Raw genomic sequence first — 16178 nt, 5'->3', positions numbered from 1 at the left:
ACACACACACACACACACACACCCATGCACGAATTTCATGCACTGGGCCTCTAGTAAGTAAATAAATAAATGTTCAAAGTCATCAAACAACAAGTGGGATTTGGAGATGAAAGATTAAGAGGAAAAAATTGCAGTTCAATGGTATCATCACTCCCCTACTCCCAGTTACATTTCAGCACCAAAAAAGAAGTTCACCAAAAATGTGCTGAAATCAATGTTACCGGTGATATATATTTTTTTCTTTCTTTTTTCTTCTTCCCCACCCCCCTTTTCTCTCTTTGCTCTCAGATGTTTCTTTCTAATGAACTGACCATTACATTTCCTAAGTTCTGAAATGGCCAACAAACCGCAGAAAGACATTTCTTTAGGCTCCTGCTTGAAACCAGTAGCTTCGGCAAACTACTGACCTTAATTCAGGGCCAACATTGATGTATAGTTTAAAAGCCTTATTGCATTTTAAATGTTAGTAAGTTTAATTTTGAATTTAGTAAATGTATTTATTTTAATACATTTTAGTAAGTCTTTTTTTTTTTTTTAATATATTTTATTTATTCTTCACGGAGAGGAAGGGAGAGGGACAGAGAGTCAGAAACATCAATGAGAGAGAAACATTGAGCAGCTGCCTCCCGCACACCTCCTACCGGGGACGTGCCCACAACCAAGGTACATGCCCTCGACCAGAACCGAACCTGGGACCCTTGAGTCCGCAGGCCGACGCTCTAGCCACTGAGCCAAACCGGCTAGGGCCATTTTAATAAGTCTTAATTCTGAATAAAAGTTTTAATTTTGCTTATTTTTTTTTTTTTTTACTAACCTAGGAATAGTCACATTTTTATGTTTAGCATTAAAATTTTTATGAGCCAAAACCAGTTTGGCTCAGTGGATAGAGCGTCGGCCTGCGGACTGAAGGGTCCCAGGTTCGATTCCGGTCAAGGGCACGTACCTTGGCTGCGGGCACATCCCCAGTGGGGGGTGTGCAAGAGGCAGCTGATCGATGTTTCTCTCTCATCGATGTTTCTAACTCTCTATCCCTCTCCCTTCCTCTCTGTAAAAAATCAATAAAATATATTTAAAAAAAAAATTTTATGAATTTAAGTTTTTACTTGACATACTATAGTGTGTCCAAACTTTGTGCATCTGAACCACCTAGTTTTACTGTCTTTTTAATTTCATAGTCTTTTGAGCATAAACATTTTTTTAATCCTCACCTGAAGATATGTTTATTGGTTGTTTTTTTTTAGAGACAGACATACGTTGATCAGCTGCCTCCCGTAGGATTGAACTGGCAACCTAGGTACTAGTATGTGCCATGACTGGGAATCGAACCCGCAACCTTTTGGTGCATGAGACAACACTCCAAACCAACTGAGCCACCCAGCCAGGGCTGTAACATAAACACTTTTAAACAAAATACTGAGGATGATACTAAGCACATCATGTTAATGAAGCATGGTACTTTAATACTAAAAATAAATACTGATACTGACATGCCAATATTTTCTTTTTGCTCCTCAACTAAGCTCACAAATTCCTCCTGAAACCAGAGTCCTAGTTCTCAATGCCCAGCCAGTTGCTAATCTTCGCAGCTGCCTTAGCACCACTCAGCCTCTTGACAACCTGTGTGCAGGGTACAGCCAAGACTGGCAATGACCAGGAGTTTATGACCACATCACAGGAGAGCTGTGTCTTCGAGCTCTGCCTTTGTTCCCTCTGGGACAGTCAGTTTCACCACCCTGCCAGGAAACCCCCATGACAGATCCACATGCCTTTACTGAATTGTATAGAAGCTACTGAAATCCAGGACAAGGAGCCCAACTGCAGAGAATGCACCCACCTGCTGAAGACAGAGCAAAAGACAGCACTTAACCAGGATTTGGACAGCCAATTTCCACAGAAGCCTGGATGGCAAAATGTGGGGCAGAAGGGGATTCCACAGAGGAGCTGGGGCTAAGCTGGATCTCAGGATACAAGGGCTCTGAGCAATGTAGGCCTCACACTGCTGCAGCCTGCAGGGCCTGTGCCAAGATGCCCTTGCCTCCAGCTTGCAGGCCCCAAGGAACTCAGTGGCCACTGTCACCACCTCCTCTCTCCAAAAACGGATGCAGATTGAGGTAAGGGGCCCCCCACCCCCCATGGCCCTGCTGGCTAACCCTGAGACAACCATAGGTCCTCCCATGTTAGGGGCTCTTTGGCCAAATTGTGGAAGCAATATCACTGGGAGACCAGGAGGTGAGGAAAGTGGAATGACTATGGCAAAAAGCATGGAACTGAGATTCAACTCCTCTGGGTTCCAATTCTAACTTGAATTTCAGGCCTTTTTGCTCATCCCTGTAAATAGGAGCCAATACTCCTGATAATCCAGCAAGCCCCCTTCTAGAAATGTATACAAGTGGCCAGCTGCTCACTGTGCGGGCCAGGCCTTGTAATAACATCGCAACCTTGCTGAGCAGCTCCCCTGCCCCAAGGCTATCCTCTAGGCCAGTGGTTCTCAACCTTTCTAATGCCGCGACCCTTTAATACAGTTCCTCATATTGTGGTGACCCCCAACCACAAAATTATTTTCGTTGCTACTTCATAACTGTAATTTTGCTACTGTTTTGAATCGTAATGTAAATATCTGTGTTTTCCGAGGGTCTTAGGCGACCCTGCTAGTGGTTCTCAACCTGTCCATCGGAAAACACAGATATTTACATTACGATTCAAAACAGTAGCAAAAGTACAGTTGTGAAGTAGCAACGAAAATAATTTTATGGTTGGGGGTCACCACAACATGAGGAACTGTATTAAAGGGTCGCGGCATTAGAAAGGTTGAGAACCACTGCCCTAGGAGAATGGATATCTCTGGAAAAAAATAGTTCTTTGTCAAAAGTTCTCGAAATAGCTACTCCCCAGTGACACCTTTTCAACAGATCACTATGTGCAAATTGAAAAGTCTCTGTACAGAGAATTTTGTGGAATAGACAGAAGATAGAAATGCCAACTACTCAAGAGAAAACTGAGTGTTTGGCTGACATCCCTATGAGAAAACAAAGCTCATGGTGGACCTTGCTCTCCCAAAATTAAATTATAGGAGGGTCCAAACACAACACAGACTGGATTTTAGTGGGAGATTCTATTAAAAGTAGCCAAGCCAAGCCCTGCCCTGCCAGCGTGCATCAGTGGCTGAGTGTCAATCTATGAACCAGGAGGTGATGGTTCAATTCCCAGTCAGGACACAAGCCTAGGTTGCAGGCTCTATCCCCAGTAAGGGTTGTGCAGGAGGCAGTTGATCAATGATTCTCTCTCATCATTGATGTTCTCTCTCTCTCTCTCTCTCTCTCTCTCTCTCTCTCTCTCTCTCTCTCTCTCTCTCCCTTCCTCTCTGAAATAAATAAAAATATATTTTTTAAAAACTACCCCACATCTACTCCTCATTCTACTTGACATCTCTGTGGTACTTGACATTTTTTGTAAATAATTTAATAAAACAGATATTAAACTGATAAGAACAGATACTACACTTGATCTTAGCCAAAAGGCCGAGAAGCGATGTGTGGTACTTGACATTGACCTTTTCTTTCTTCTCAAAAACTTTTCTCTGGCTTTGGTAACACACCACACTCTCTTGACTCTCATTGGTCTCCTACCCTGTCTCCTCTTCTCAATCAGCCGACTGATATATAGTCACATTGCCCTTCTTAATGTCAAGAGCAGAAGCACAGAATTCACGTGTCATCAATCAAGAGGAACAATTTTTATCTGTCACACACACACACACACACACAAAAAAAAAACAACAACAACAAAAGTGCAGCAACCTCCTGCTTCTAATGTTGTAAGATCAGCTCAGTCTCTCAAAACTTCCTCTTGAAGAGGGCAGATAAAGCCCATGCCTTTTGACCTTAATATCCTATTGAAATGAGTACAGTAAGAATTAAAACCATGGTCTTAGAAATAGTAGGGGACAGGGATCATTTGTGGATATGAGATTTCAACAAAGTAGATTGAAGAACTAAGATGGATGAAACAGAACAGAGAAAACGCACATACTTCAGGAAGGCTCCAGGGAAGTAGGAGCCCTCTGCTCTCTGATACCCTGGAGAAGCTCTGCATTGAGATCTGGTAACTGGAATGGTGGGTGAGGTTGAGGGAGTTCTGCTCCCCACCTACTCAACCTAAACTGAAGTCGATCAGACAATAAGACATCTAAGCACACAGAAGTCAGTCAAATTCCCAGTGTCAAAATTTATGACAGAGATCTTAACCAAGATAGGAATCAGGAGGACCTGTAGGAGCTCCCACATTCTATGTCAGTCAAGAAAGCATGATAGGAACAACTGTATGGTTATAATAGCTCCTCTCGTTAACTTTCTTTCCCCCTCTTTAAAGAGCCTCCTTCTTGGTCTAGAGCACTTGCATATGACTCGCCATGGCTACAGGTACCGGATTGCAATCTTTTAATTTGCCCAAAAAAATCCTTTTTGATAATGAAATACTTAGTAGACTTTTTGTTTAGGGTAGAGAGCAGTCAGGAGAGAGATGAGCCAAGACACTGCTGTGTGTCTCTCCCATTCTTCCTTGTCTAAATGGAAAAGTTTATTTGGGTTACCTTGCCCCCGCTCCTACTGTCCCTCTCCCACAACTGTACTTGGAGGGAAGAGGGGTGACAAGTAACCCCTTTAGTACATGGTCACCAGGCCCAATGAGGAGATTGCTGGATATCAAACCGTGAAAGTTTGTCAGTTCAGGAAGCTCTATACCACCATCAAAATAAATGTGACTCAGTGAGTCTGACAATCCACCACAGGATGTTAGATTTTGATGAAACTATACAAGAATATTCCTAATATAGACCTCATCATTAGGGTGACCACATAATATATCCTCCAAACTGGGACAATTCAGGGCAAAAGAGTGTCACCCTACTCAACATCCACCTAGTCCACACCCATTACTATTGACTTCTTCAACCCTTCTCTTCCTTGGTGAGAAATACAATTCTTTAAAGCAACAGTTCTTGATTTTTTTTAAAAAATCTCAGGATTTCTTTATACTCTTTTCTTTAAATATACAGGAAGCACATACAGGAAGCAACCAATCAATGTTTCTCTCTCACATCAATGTTTCTGTTTCTCTCTCTCTCCTTTCTCTCTCTCTCTCTCTCAATTAAAAATTGTGAGGGGTTTTTATTTTTAGAAAAAGGACTTCTGATTTCGGAAGGACAGGTCAGGTCCTTCTATCCAGACAGCAACTGCTCATAAGCACGACAACCTGGAATGAGGGGCTGCATCTGGGGAGAACTAAGTGGGAAGGAAGGAGGTGTTTACAGTGCACTCTTTGCAACCTATCAAATTCTGAACCATGCATTACTCAGTCAAAATAACATAATAAAGTTTAACTTTCCTTAAAAGGTCACTCAACTTAGTGGGCCCTATGCCATCTCCACTGTTGGGGCAAACAGCGTGAGAACAAAGATCAGGGACTGGCAGGATGAGCTGCCTAATGGGGATCAGGTCTGCCCTTGCTGGCACCGTACCACCATCCCAACCAGGCAATCATCACGTGGCAAGGTTTGGAAGGCAAAAACTCTGCCCAATGCCAGTAATAAATTAGTATTTTTCAACAAGACCCTAGCAAAATTAATAATCAAGTGTCAAGGTCTCTCTGTCTCCTTTCCAAAGCAGAGGCAGCGCCATACAGGACAGGCTGTGCTTTCTCCCCCCAGCAGCCTCCGGTGCCGAGCAGGAAAGCCAGGGTGTTGCAGCACATGGTACAGACTGGAAGAGTATGCAAATCAGAAATATTGACACTTACATTTTCCCAAATGGTTTAAAGGATGATGATTTGCACTGCAAAATTAGTTACAAAGATTCATTTCAAAGAGTCCCTAGATGCATTCAAGTTATAAATTTCTTCAAATCAGTGGAGAAAAAAGGATTATTTGGAGCCAAAATTGGTATAAAATCCTGGACATTTTCCTCATGAACACAAACACCAGCCATCCCCAAACCCGCTGAGCTAACAGAGATTGCATATAGCACACTGGATTCTGTGAATGTCCCAAGGAAAAGGTGTGTTGAATACTGAATGATTATTGCTAGAACAAACAGTTCTGACACTAAGAGTCATCAACCAGAAAGCATTTAGTCTGAGCAACCTCACACAGCTCAGAGTACCGCCCTGGGAGTTCCTTTCAAGGAAACCCCAGAGGCTGCTCTCAGAAATGGGCTTCAAGGAGAAACCAAGATGGCGGCATAGGTAAACACCTAAACTGCTGCCTCGCACAACAATATCAAGACTACTAAAAGACAAAACGGACACCATCCAGAACCACAGGAAAGCTGGCTGAGTGGAAATTCTACAACTAGAAGGAAAGAGGAAAGCACATTGAGACTTAGAGGAGCTGCAAAAGGCTGAGGTACGGAGACTCGCACACGGAGAGGACGGGCGGCTGTGTGCACAGGCGGCTGAGTGCGTAGCTGGCTTTCTAAAGCGGGAGGGAGAAGGAAGCTCCCGACTGCACTGAATTCCAGTCCCGGACGAGACGCTGGGAAACCAGACTCATTCGGGTTGGGGGCGAGGATCTGGACTGTCAGGAAAAGAGAAAGCACACTGAGACTTGGGAGCTGTGGAAGGCAGAGGTCCGGAGGCATGCACGCACAGAGAGGACTGACTGCTGAGTACACAGGCGGCTGAGTGCGTGGCTGGCTTTCTAAAGCGGGAGGGAGACGGGAGCTCCCGACTGCGCTGAACTCCAGTTCCGGGCAAGTTTCTGGGAACCCCGACTCATTCGGGGAGAAATTGGACTGTCTGGCAGCGGGCGAAACTCAAGGGCGGCTTTCTCTCAAAGGTGCTTGCAGCGATTACCGAGGGACAATGAGACCCAGGGGCCTCATAGAGCAGGGCTGACAGGAAACCAAGGCTATCTGCTCCGCCCTGAAACTCGGCCCCATCCAAGCTGAGCACAGAGGCTTTTGCAATTTTGCAAGTCTTGTCTCATAAGGGTGTCTCCAGCACAGAAGTTCTCCCAGCGTAGACACAGCTGATCCTCACAGCCAAATGGCCTGGAGGTCAATTCCTCCCAGTGATAACAACAATAATCAAGACTTAACTAAAACAAGGCTGAGCACACAGTCTACAAAGGGGTGCACCAAGAGTGTCCACCTCAGGTAATTGGGGAGGCTGAGCCACTGTGCCCTAGAGGACACCTAGCACACAAAGCTACTCTACCAACTCAGGGAAGCAACGAAAATGTGGAGACAAAGAAACAGATCACAAATGAAAGAATAGAGGAAAACAAATGACTGGATATAGAGTTCAAAACTACGGTTATAAGGTTTTTCAATAATTTTCTAGAAAAGGCCGATAAATTTAGCGAGACCCTCGAGGATATGAAAAAGGACCAACTAGAAATTAAACATACACTGACTGAAATAAAAAATATTATACAGAGACCTAACAGCAGACTAGAGGACCGCAAGAATCAAGTCAAAGAGTTGAAATACAAAGAAGCAAAAAACACTCAGCCGGAAAAGCAAAAAGGAAAAAGAATCCAAAAATATGAAGATAGTGTAAGGAGCCTCTGGGACAACCTCAAGCGTACCAACATCCGAATTATGGGGGTGCCAGAAGAAGAGAGAGAGCAAGATACTGAAAACCTATTGGAAGAAATAATGACAGAAAACTTCCCCCACCTGGTGAAAGAAATAGACTTACAAGTCCAGGAAGCGCACAGAACCCCAAATAAAAGGAATCAAAAGAGGACCACACCAAGACACATCATAATTAAAATGCCAAGAGCAAAAGACAAAGAGAGAATATTAAAAGCAGCAAGAGAAAAACAGTTAATTACCTACAAGGGAGCACCCATACGATTATCAGCTAATTTCTCAACAGAAACTATGCAGGCCAGATGGGAGTGGCAAGAAATATTCAAAGTGATGAATATCAAGAACCTACAACCAAGATTACTCTACCCAGCAAAGCTATCATTCAGAATTGAAGGGCAGATAAAGAGCTTCACAGATAACAAAAAGCTAAAGGAGTTCATCACCACCAAACCAGTATTATATGAAATGCTGAAAGGTATTCTTTAAGAAGAGGAAGAAGAAGAAAAAGGTAAAGATAAAAATTATGAACAACAAATACATGTCTATCAACAAGTGAATCTAAAAATCAAGTAAATAAAAAATCTGATGAACAGAATAAACTGGTGAATATAATAGAAAGGGAGTGGACTGACAATTCTCGGGGGGAATGGGGTGTGGGAGGTTTGGGAAGAGAGTGGCCAAAAAGCGTACACCTACGGATGAGGACAGTGTTGGGGAGGTAAGGGCAGAGGGTGGGGAGGGAACTGGGTGGAGGGGAGCTATGGGGGGAAAAAAGAGGAACAGTTGTAATAATCTGAACAATAAAGGTTTATTAAATTAAAAAAAAAAAAAGAAATGGGCTTCAAAATAGATAATCACCAGTCACCCAATAACTGGGAAAACTGGACTTAACCAACTGTTCTACCAAAAGAACAAATTGTTTCTCAGAATCTCCACAATGACTATCTCAGAATATATTTTGACATTTTGAAAGATTTATTTTGCTATTTTTTTATTTTTGTAGCTACATAAGAAAAACAGATGACATTTGGGCTTTTTTGTTGTTGTTGTTCTTTTTGGGCATTTTTTCTATCAAAGTCAATCAATGCAGAAGCTTTTAAAATCTGTAAATTAATTATGTGCCCTTGAAATGGTTAATTGTATGAAGCTTTTTAAATTCTCTCTTTTTTTCCTCATTATGTCTGCAGGAAAAAAAAAGAGAGAATTTAAAAAGCTTCATACAATTAACCATTCTGCGCCTAACCAATTGTGTGTCCTTAAGTAAGTAAACTCTCTGGGCTATGATATCCACTTCTATAAAATAACTTCTAGGATCCCCTTCAAGTTCTAACATCTGATAAGAGCAATTTAACATTTTTAAAAGACATGAATTATTCTAAGAAAAAAAAATCACATATTTGTGCATACACGCACACAAACATTTTAAACAAAATTAGCTTTAAAAAACAATTTTAGCCCTAGCTGGTTTGGCTCAGTGGATAGAGCGTCGGCCTGCAGACTGAAGGGTCCCAGGTTCAATTCCAGTCAAGGGCACATGCCTGGGTTGCAGGCTCAATCCCCAGTGGGGGATGTGCAGGAGGCAGCCGATTAATGATTCTCTCTCATCATTGATGTTTCTATCCCTCTCTCTTCCTTCCCTCTCCCTTCTTCTCTAAAATCAATAAAAATATTTTTAAAAAATAAAAACTATTTTAAATACTCATGAATTGGGAAGTAATTGAATTTTAAAGTAAAATTATACTGTTGATCAACATAAATTAAGAAACTTAAAATGGTGGGTATATGACAAATCAATCTTTCACCATTTCTCCCTATTTTTAAGGCTGAGAACCAAAGTTAAGATTCACTGATTTTTCAATACCAAAGTACTTCTTAATGAAGAAAAAATTTTTAAACAAAGCATTTCTTCTATATCTGAAGTAGTTATAGTTCTTAAAATAAGATCTTATTATTTTAGTAGTTCACTCTTGAAAGTCTATCAGAAAACCCACTTCTAATTATTCAACACTATCCTACAATATATTAGCTTGTGCTGAAGGAAAGATAATTGTATACAACGATGTTCCTTCTACAGCTAAAGCTTGACTGAGATTCTAAGCACTGAAAACCTCAGCAAGAAAAAGAACTAAAAGAAGGCCAAGCTCTGTCCATAACACTTTCCTTAAAAGGTGATGAATAGGAAAAGACTACTCCAAACATGTATAACTCAAAGGTTTAATCATCTTCCAAGAGTGGAAGGTGAATATTAAAGTTTTTTTCTGTAAAACCATGTTTCAACCAGAAACAATAACTAAAATATTATTACAATGTGACTCTTCCTGCCCTACCTATGTAACATGCATACTCATTTAATCCATATGAATGGCCTCTGATGCACATGCTGTTTTATTGCCCCACTTTAGAGATGGACAAACTGAGGCTTTTATACAAGTGATTTGCTTAGTTATACATCTCGTAGGGTGCAGAACCCAGGCTCAAGATGAATCTGACTCCTAAGCCCAGCTTTAAACCACTGTCTTCAGTTAAAATTTAAACTCCCTCTTCTAAATAATGTCACTATTTCCTCCTGATACTGGTTGCATCAATCTAGACAGGAAGCCTGGAAAGGTGTAGAGCTCTAATTTAAATAACACTCCAGCATCTAAGTACAGCAGAAAACCGCAAACCTTCACTCTAACCTCTAAAACAAAGACTCCTGAAATGCCAACCCAAACATAAATTTTAAGATGCCAATCTTTTGGCCCATGCTTCATCCTCTTCTTTCCTAAACTACATTGTAAAAACATGGTTGGAAAGGAAGAGAATCATTCCCAAAGTTTAAATTCCAAGTTTCTTAGTTTGGCAACAATACTGTGCTTTGGAACTTTAAAATTGTAAGCATGGTTCCCAGAGAAAAACATTTCCTTTATTAGCAACAGGCTCTGAAAATTCCATTCTGATGCTAAATATAACAAAATATCTCTAACTTTTATAATAAACACATTCTCCAGATTATTTTGAAACTAATGATTGTGTGCTTATTTACAAGACAATTTTGCCATAGCGGTTAAGCAACTGTAACATTTTAAAGAATCTTTCAACAGTACTTTTAATAAATTGATCTGATATTGTTTTCTGAATTCTCCTATGAAATAAGCAAATTCCCATTTCACAATTTATTTCCCTAAAGAGATCTCCTTTTTTAGTTATTTCTAATTTTCTTAAGTTCTAACAAGAATATGGGCAAGCCCTGGATGGGTAGCTCAGTTGGTTAAGAGCATCTTCCTGATACTCTAAGGTTGCAGGTTCAATCGCTAGTTGGGGCACATTCAGGAAGCAGCCAATGAATGCATGTGTAAGTGGAGCAGTTCTTTCTCTTTCTCTTTCTCTCTCTCTCATAAATAAATAATTTTAATTTTAAAAAACAGATTACTGATAAAACCAAAAAGCATGGAAGTTTTTGCAACCTATGAAATAAATCAATATTTTTAAAAACTCTACAATATACATTTAACAAAGGCAAATATAAGCAAGAAATTCAGACTGTTATGAGATCTTCCAATTATCTAAGATTAGTCTAATATAAGCAAGAAATCCAGGCAGTGATGGGATGAGGGACTGTTTGCCTTGTTCTGAGCTAATGGACTACATCAGGCTTTTAACAGAATACAGTAGCTGCTGTACCTTAGGAAGCAACATGCGCTAGTGGACCTCACAACCCCAGGCATTCTGTCATTGTGTAAGTGGTTTAAGTGCAGTTGTAAAAAATTAAGGCACATTTAGCTGGACAGCTCCTCGCGTCCTCCCTACCTAAAACATGGATGAGAAAGTCTTTCCTTGTTAAGAGATTTTTGTGGGGCTTTTTGTTTTTTGTTTTTTTTACTTTATTGAATTTATTGGGGTGTCATTGGCCAGCACTTTTTCTCTGGAAGATGGATCCAAGGAGTTTTGAGTGGGGAGGATAGGAACTTTGGTTTCACCTTGTAATCCAGTGTGGGAGGGGAGGTGGGGGAGTTGTTTTATTTTTATCAGCAAGTATGTCTAATTATTACAAATAGCTTTTTTTAAAATATATATCTTTATTGATTTCAGAGAGGAAGGGAGAGGGAAAGAGAGATAGAAACATCAATGATGAGAGAGAATCATTGATTGGCTGCCTCCTGCACGTCCCCTACTGGAGATCAAGCCCGCAACCCAGGCATGTGGCCTTGACCAGAATCAAACCCGGGACTCTTCAGTCCGCAGGCCGATGCTCTTTCCACTGAGCTAAACCAGCGAGGGCTACAAATAGCTTTTAGAAAATATAGCACACTAGTTCTTATGCCTTCTTTTTTCTCCCTCCTCTCACACCTTCAAGGCCCACAAAGTGCCATTAATAAGTCTGACCCTGTCACCCTTAAGCAGGGCTACATAGCCTCCAACTAGTATACAGGGTGGGAATAGAGTTCTTCCAGGCCCAACCAGGGTATTTAATAGGAAAATTAGGGATTTCAAAGTACCTTGTTTCTGCAAGTAACTCCTAAACTTACACAGAAGCCCTAAATTTTCTCCAAATTTTATTCTAAAAATCAATATCGAGTGTTCTCCTTGGATGATCCTCTGTCAAAAGTAACAAGAGTTGTTTAAAACCCTAAGCATTCTTCCACCTTTATATCCCTCCTGGTAAAATGACTCTGTTTGCACCCTATCACCAAATCTGCCTTCCTAAAGTCTCCCTAATATCCCTTTCCCTCCAGTGATCAAAACCTGCAAGCTACATAAGTGGGTGCTGTTGGCCTGGTATACTGCAACAGGGATTGGTGGAAACCACTGCTCCTCAGCTCCAGCCAAATGTTCATCAGGTGGGAACAAGATGGAGGATCTTCCAATTATGCAACATAAGCAAGAAATTCATATCGTTATTGATGAGAGAGAATTTGTTGTTCCACTTATTTATGCATTCATTGGTTGATTCCTGTGTGTGCCCTGGCGAGGGATAGAACTCCAGGGGGCTGCGCTCCAACCAACGGAGCTACCCCGCCAGGGCAAGTCTTCTTGTTTTAATTTAAAGGAACACCTGGACCAAAGAAAACATTTGCAGGTCACCCACTAGCAACCCCCAAGTTAACCATTCTCTTTCATCCTGGTGCGGGTTCCCTCAGTCCATTCTACACACCGCTGCCAACTCCAGTGCTCAAAACCAAGCACTGCTCGAAATACTACCATGAAGTCCCAACCCATATGCTGTCATTCAATATCCACAGCATCACAACCACACCCCCTTTACCTTCCTCAACTCCCCTACACAAACCTTTCACTTCAATGAAAACAGTCTACTCCCCTCATCCCTCACCCCGCAACCAGCTGCATCCCCGCCAAGATGGTCTCTTTTTTTACCCTCCTGTACCCCATCAATGTCCACACTTAAAGCAAGGAGCAAACCCCTCTATTGGGAGTATACTTTCCAACACCTGCTGACTGCGTGAGTCAAGAGACCTCTCTGCTTAAAACCAATGGATTTCACTTTCAAGGGATTTAAATGTCCTTAGAGGCAAATCCCAGGGCCTTGTCTTGATACCACCCCCCAAAATTTAGAGGGGTGCGGAAGAGCCTCAGTCAGGCACAGAGGAGTAGAGTCGCCTGCCCGAGACGGCTTTAAGGGGATCTCGAAGTCTTCACCCCCAGGAAGACCTCAGGATGTGAGGGACTGGAGGAGCACTCCCAACCAGCCCTGGGAGGCAGGCGGCGGTGCGCAACCTCCCGCGCGCTCCTTCTTGCGCCGCGGAGATACCACCCCCAATCGGACCCCAGAGCCCTGTTTCGGGAACCCCGACTTGGTGACCCCTGACGCGCTCCTCGGGGATCCCGCAGCCAAGGACCCTCGCGCTGCCAAGGCCCGGGGCCGCGGCCGCCGCCACAAAGAGTCAAAGAGCTGGACCACCCCTCTTGCGCGTGCCACCCGCGGACCTCCGGCAGGAGCCGCTGCCCTGACCGCGCCCAGCCGGATGCCGCCTTTACCTTCTCCACCGGCGGTGCGTCCGGGTCGCGGACCGCCCTAAGCCTCAGTTCATTCATGCTGGAGACTCGGGGCGACGTCGCCGCGGACAAGCAGCGCAGCCGCCCGAGCGGGAAGCTCAGCGCGGGCGCGGCCGTGCGCGGACTGCGCTCGGCTGAGCCCGCTCTGCCTCAGCAGCACACGAAGCTTCGCAACAGCTCAAAGGCCCCAGAGCAACCGGGCCGCCAGCCCTTGACCTCGGCCCCGCCCAGCGCCGCCACCGCCCTTTCACCGGGGCGGAGCACAGTGGGCCTCCTCCCGCCCCGCCCCGCTCGCTCCTCTCGCCCCTCTCGCCAGGGCCCGGGAGCAAGCGCGCACGCGCACCGGGACATCCACCAATGGCGCGAACCCGCCAGGGAGGCTGGGCAGTGAGGGAGGGGCGGAGTAGATAGGCGTGCATTGGACAGCAACGTGAGGGGGCGGGGAAAGGCGTGCGTTTCCGAGGAAGACTAGCCAATGAGAGCTCCCGCCAGGCCGCGGAGGGCCGGCACTGGCACCCGAGCTCCTAGAAGTAACGGGTTGCTGGTGGTGAGATGCGGCAACCCAGGGGCTGCACCTGGGCGGGTGCTTTGCTTGCCGCTCTGGGCTTTGTCTCCTATGTAGCTAGGGCTTTTCCTTCCAGCTTGTAGACGCTCGTTAAGTCCTGAGTGAAAAGGCCTGGGGACCCCACTGTATAAGAGGCGGTCGTCACGTGATAAGGAGGTGAAACCCAAACTTCAGTCTGCATTGTTTTGCAAAGTTGTCTCTAGTACTTACTGAGCGTTAATTATGGCAATGAACCAAGTAAATAGCTTAAGTCTATCTCATTTAATATGCACAAAGCTTGGCAGAGATCTTACACGGTTTTTCAAATTTCTGTCTTCTGGGCCTTTTTTGGACAGTAATACTGCCAACTTTGTTCACAGCCAAATCCCTTATGTACTTGACACAACCTAAGTATTTGTTGGGAGGATTTAAATTTTCTCCTAAAGGAAAATGATTTAACCAAGGTTTCACAGCTAGAAAGTGTCCACTAAGAATTAGAACACAGATCTGTTACTGATTTCAGAGAAGGAGAGTGAGAGAGAGGGAAACATCAATGATGATAGAGAATCACTGATTGGCTGCCTCCTGCACGCCCCCCACTGGGGATTGAGCGGGAAACCCAGGCATGTGCTCTTGACCAGAATAGAAACCAGGACTCTTTGGTCCTCAGGCCGATGCTGTATCCACTAAGCCAAACCGGCTAGGGCCAGATCTGATTCTTACCAAAGCCCATACTAACCTGTTACTTAAGCATCGCCTTCAGTGGTCCTCATTCGCTGCCTTGTAAGTGACGTAAAACAAGCATAAAATGAGGTCTATGTCCTTAAGCATATTGTAATTTAACAAGGAAAGAAGCTTGCACACAAAACAATTACAATTTCGTATAAGCAATTTTGATCTGAACTGTGGGGTTTTGGGGAAAATAGAATTCTAGATTTCTGTAAGAATATATTTCCAAGTTCCTGTAATAGTACTTCACGGTGATAGTAAAATGAATGTGGACAAACACTGAACACAGATTATGTTTTCTTTCGTATTAACAACATTGCACAAATACTTGTTTGGGTTTATTTGGAGAAACAGACCACTCCCTTCAGTTTATTATTTCTGTAAATTATTTACATAAAGCTTTGCTTTTGTGTTTTCTTTTGTCTTTTGTTTTCATGTTATTTGTAAAAAGTAAATAACATGCTGATGCTAATTTTAAAATTCCTAATCTGTTGAGAACTGTGTGATCACCGTTTTGACTCTTCAGTGGCCACTTCTTGAGTAAATTAAGTAAGGTTTATTATCTTAAAAACCTAGAAGGACATGAATGCAGAGAGTGCCACAAAGGTCATCCTCTTGAGACAGGAGAAGGTGCTGGTGTCCAGATCCTCACCTTTAGGGTACATAATGGTGAGAGGTCACATCTGAGTGAATAAACATCACATCAGTTCTTCCAGAAGCTCAGCTGTTCCTTTTCAAACCCAACCTAATACAAAGGAGGTTGGAGAACCAGTTTACTTATATCAGAGTTTCAGTATGATTACTAAAGTAGATAACCCCCTACAATTTGGCCTGAAGAAATTTCTCATCCATAACACTCGGCCCATCAGGCTAACTGAACTCAGACCACATACATTCTTGAAGTCAGTGCTGTGGAGAAGAGGGGTCGGGTACTCAGACTTCTGGAAGTCATGCCAGTAGACCTTTAGGTCAGCTTTAGGGCTTATCCATCAATTGTAGAAAGAAATAAAAATCTCCCCCACGTGCAGACCAAAGAAGAATTTTGTTCCTTTACATTACCTTCCATCTCCTCCTCTATCCCTGATTTTTCTTTCCTTTTCCTCATATTAGCACTTTCTTTTAGGGTCATTTCTTCCAGGTTTGTGGCATATCTTATATACAGCTATTTCATTGCACTCCTTGGTTAGTTCCATTATTTTGAGATGTTATTTTGATTAATAGAACTAATTATCATGAGGTTCTTCATCTCCCAGAATGTGCAAGCTGACTGTGAGCTCAGCATGAGTGGACATTTGTTGCTATAATTATTATTCTATAATAAA

The 16178-nt window shown here is 43.0% G+C and overlaps 1 protein-coding gene across 1 annotated transcript in view; it reads right to left on the bottom strand.

The window, feature by feature from the left end:
* Nucleotides 1-13897, bottom strand: part of CDS2 (CDP-diacylglycerol synthase 2) — a 49409-nt gene extending 35512 nt beyond the window's left edge. Inside the window, exon 1 of the mRNA XM_080683358.1 lies at nucleotides 13566-13897. Coding sequence (XP_080539484.1) covers nucleotides 13566-13622 — 57 coding nt within the window. The 5' untranslated portion in view covers nucleotides 13623-13897. The remainder of the gene's footprint in view (nucleotides 1-13565) is intronic.
* Nucleotides 13898-16178: the final 2281 nt, after the last annotated feature.

Source organism: Plecotus auritus, assembly GCF_963455305.1.
Source record: "Plecotus auritus genome assembly, chromosome: 8".
NCBI classification, from domain to species: Eukaryota; Metazoa; Chordata; class Mammalia; order Chiroptera; family Vespertilionidae; genus Plecotus; species Plecotus auritus.
This window is presented reverse-complemented; position numbering and strand designations above follow the sequence as displayed.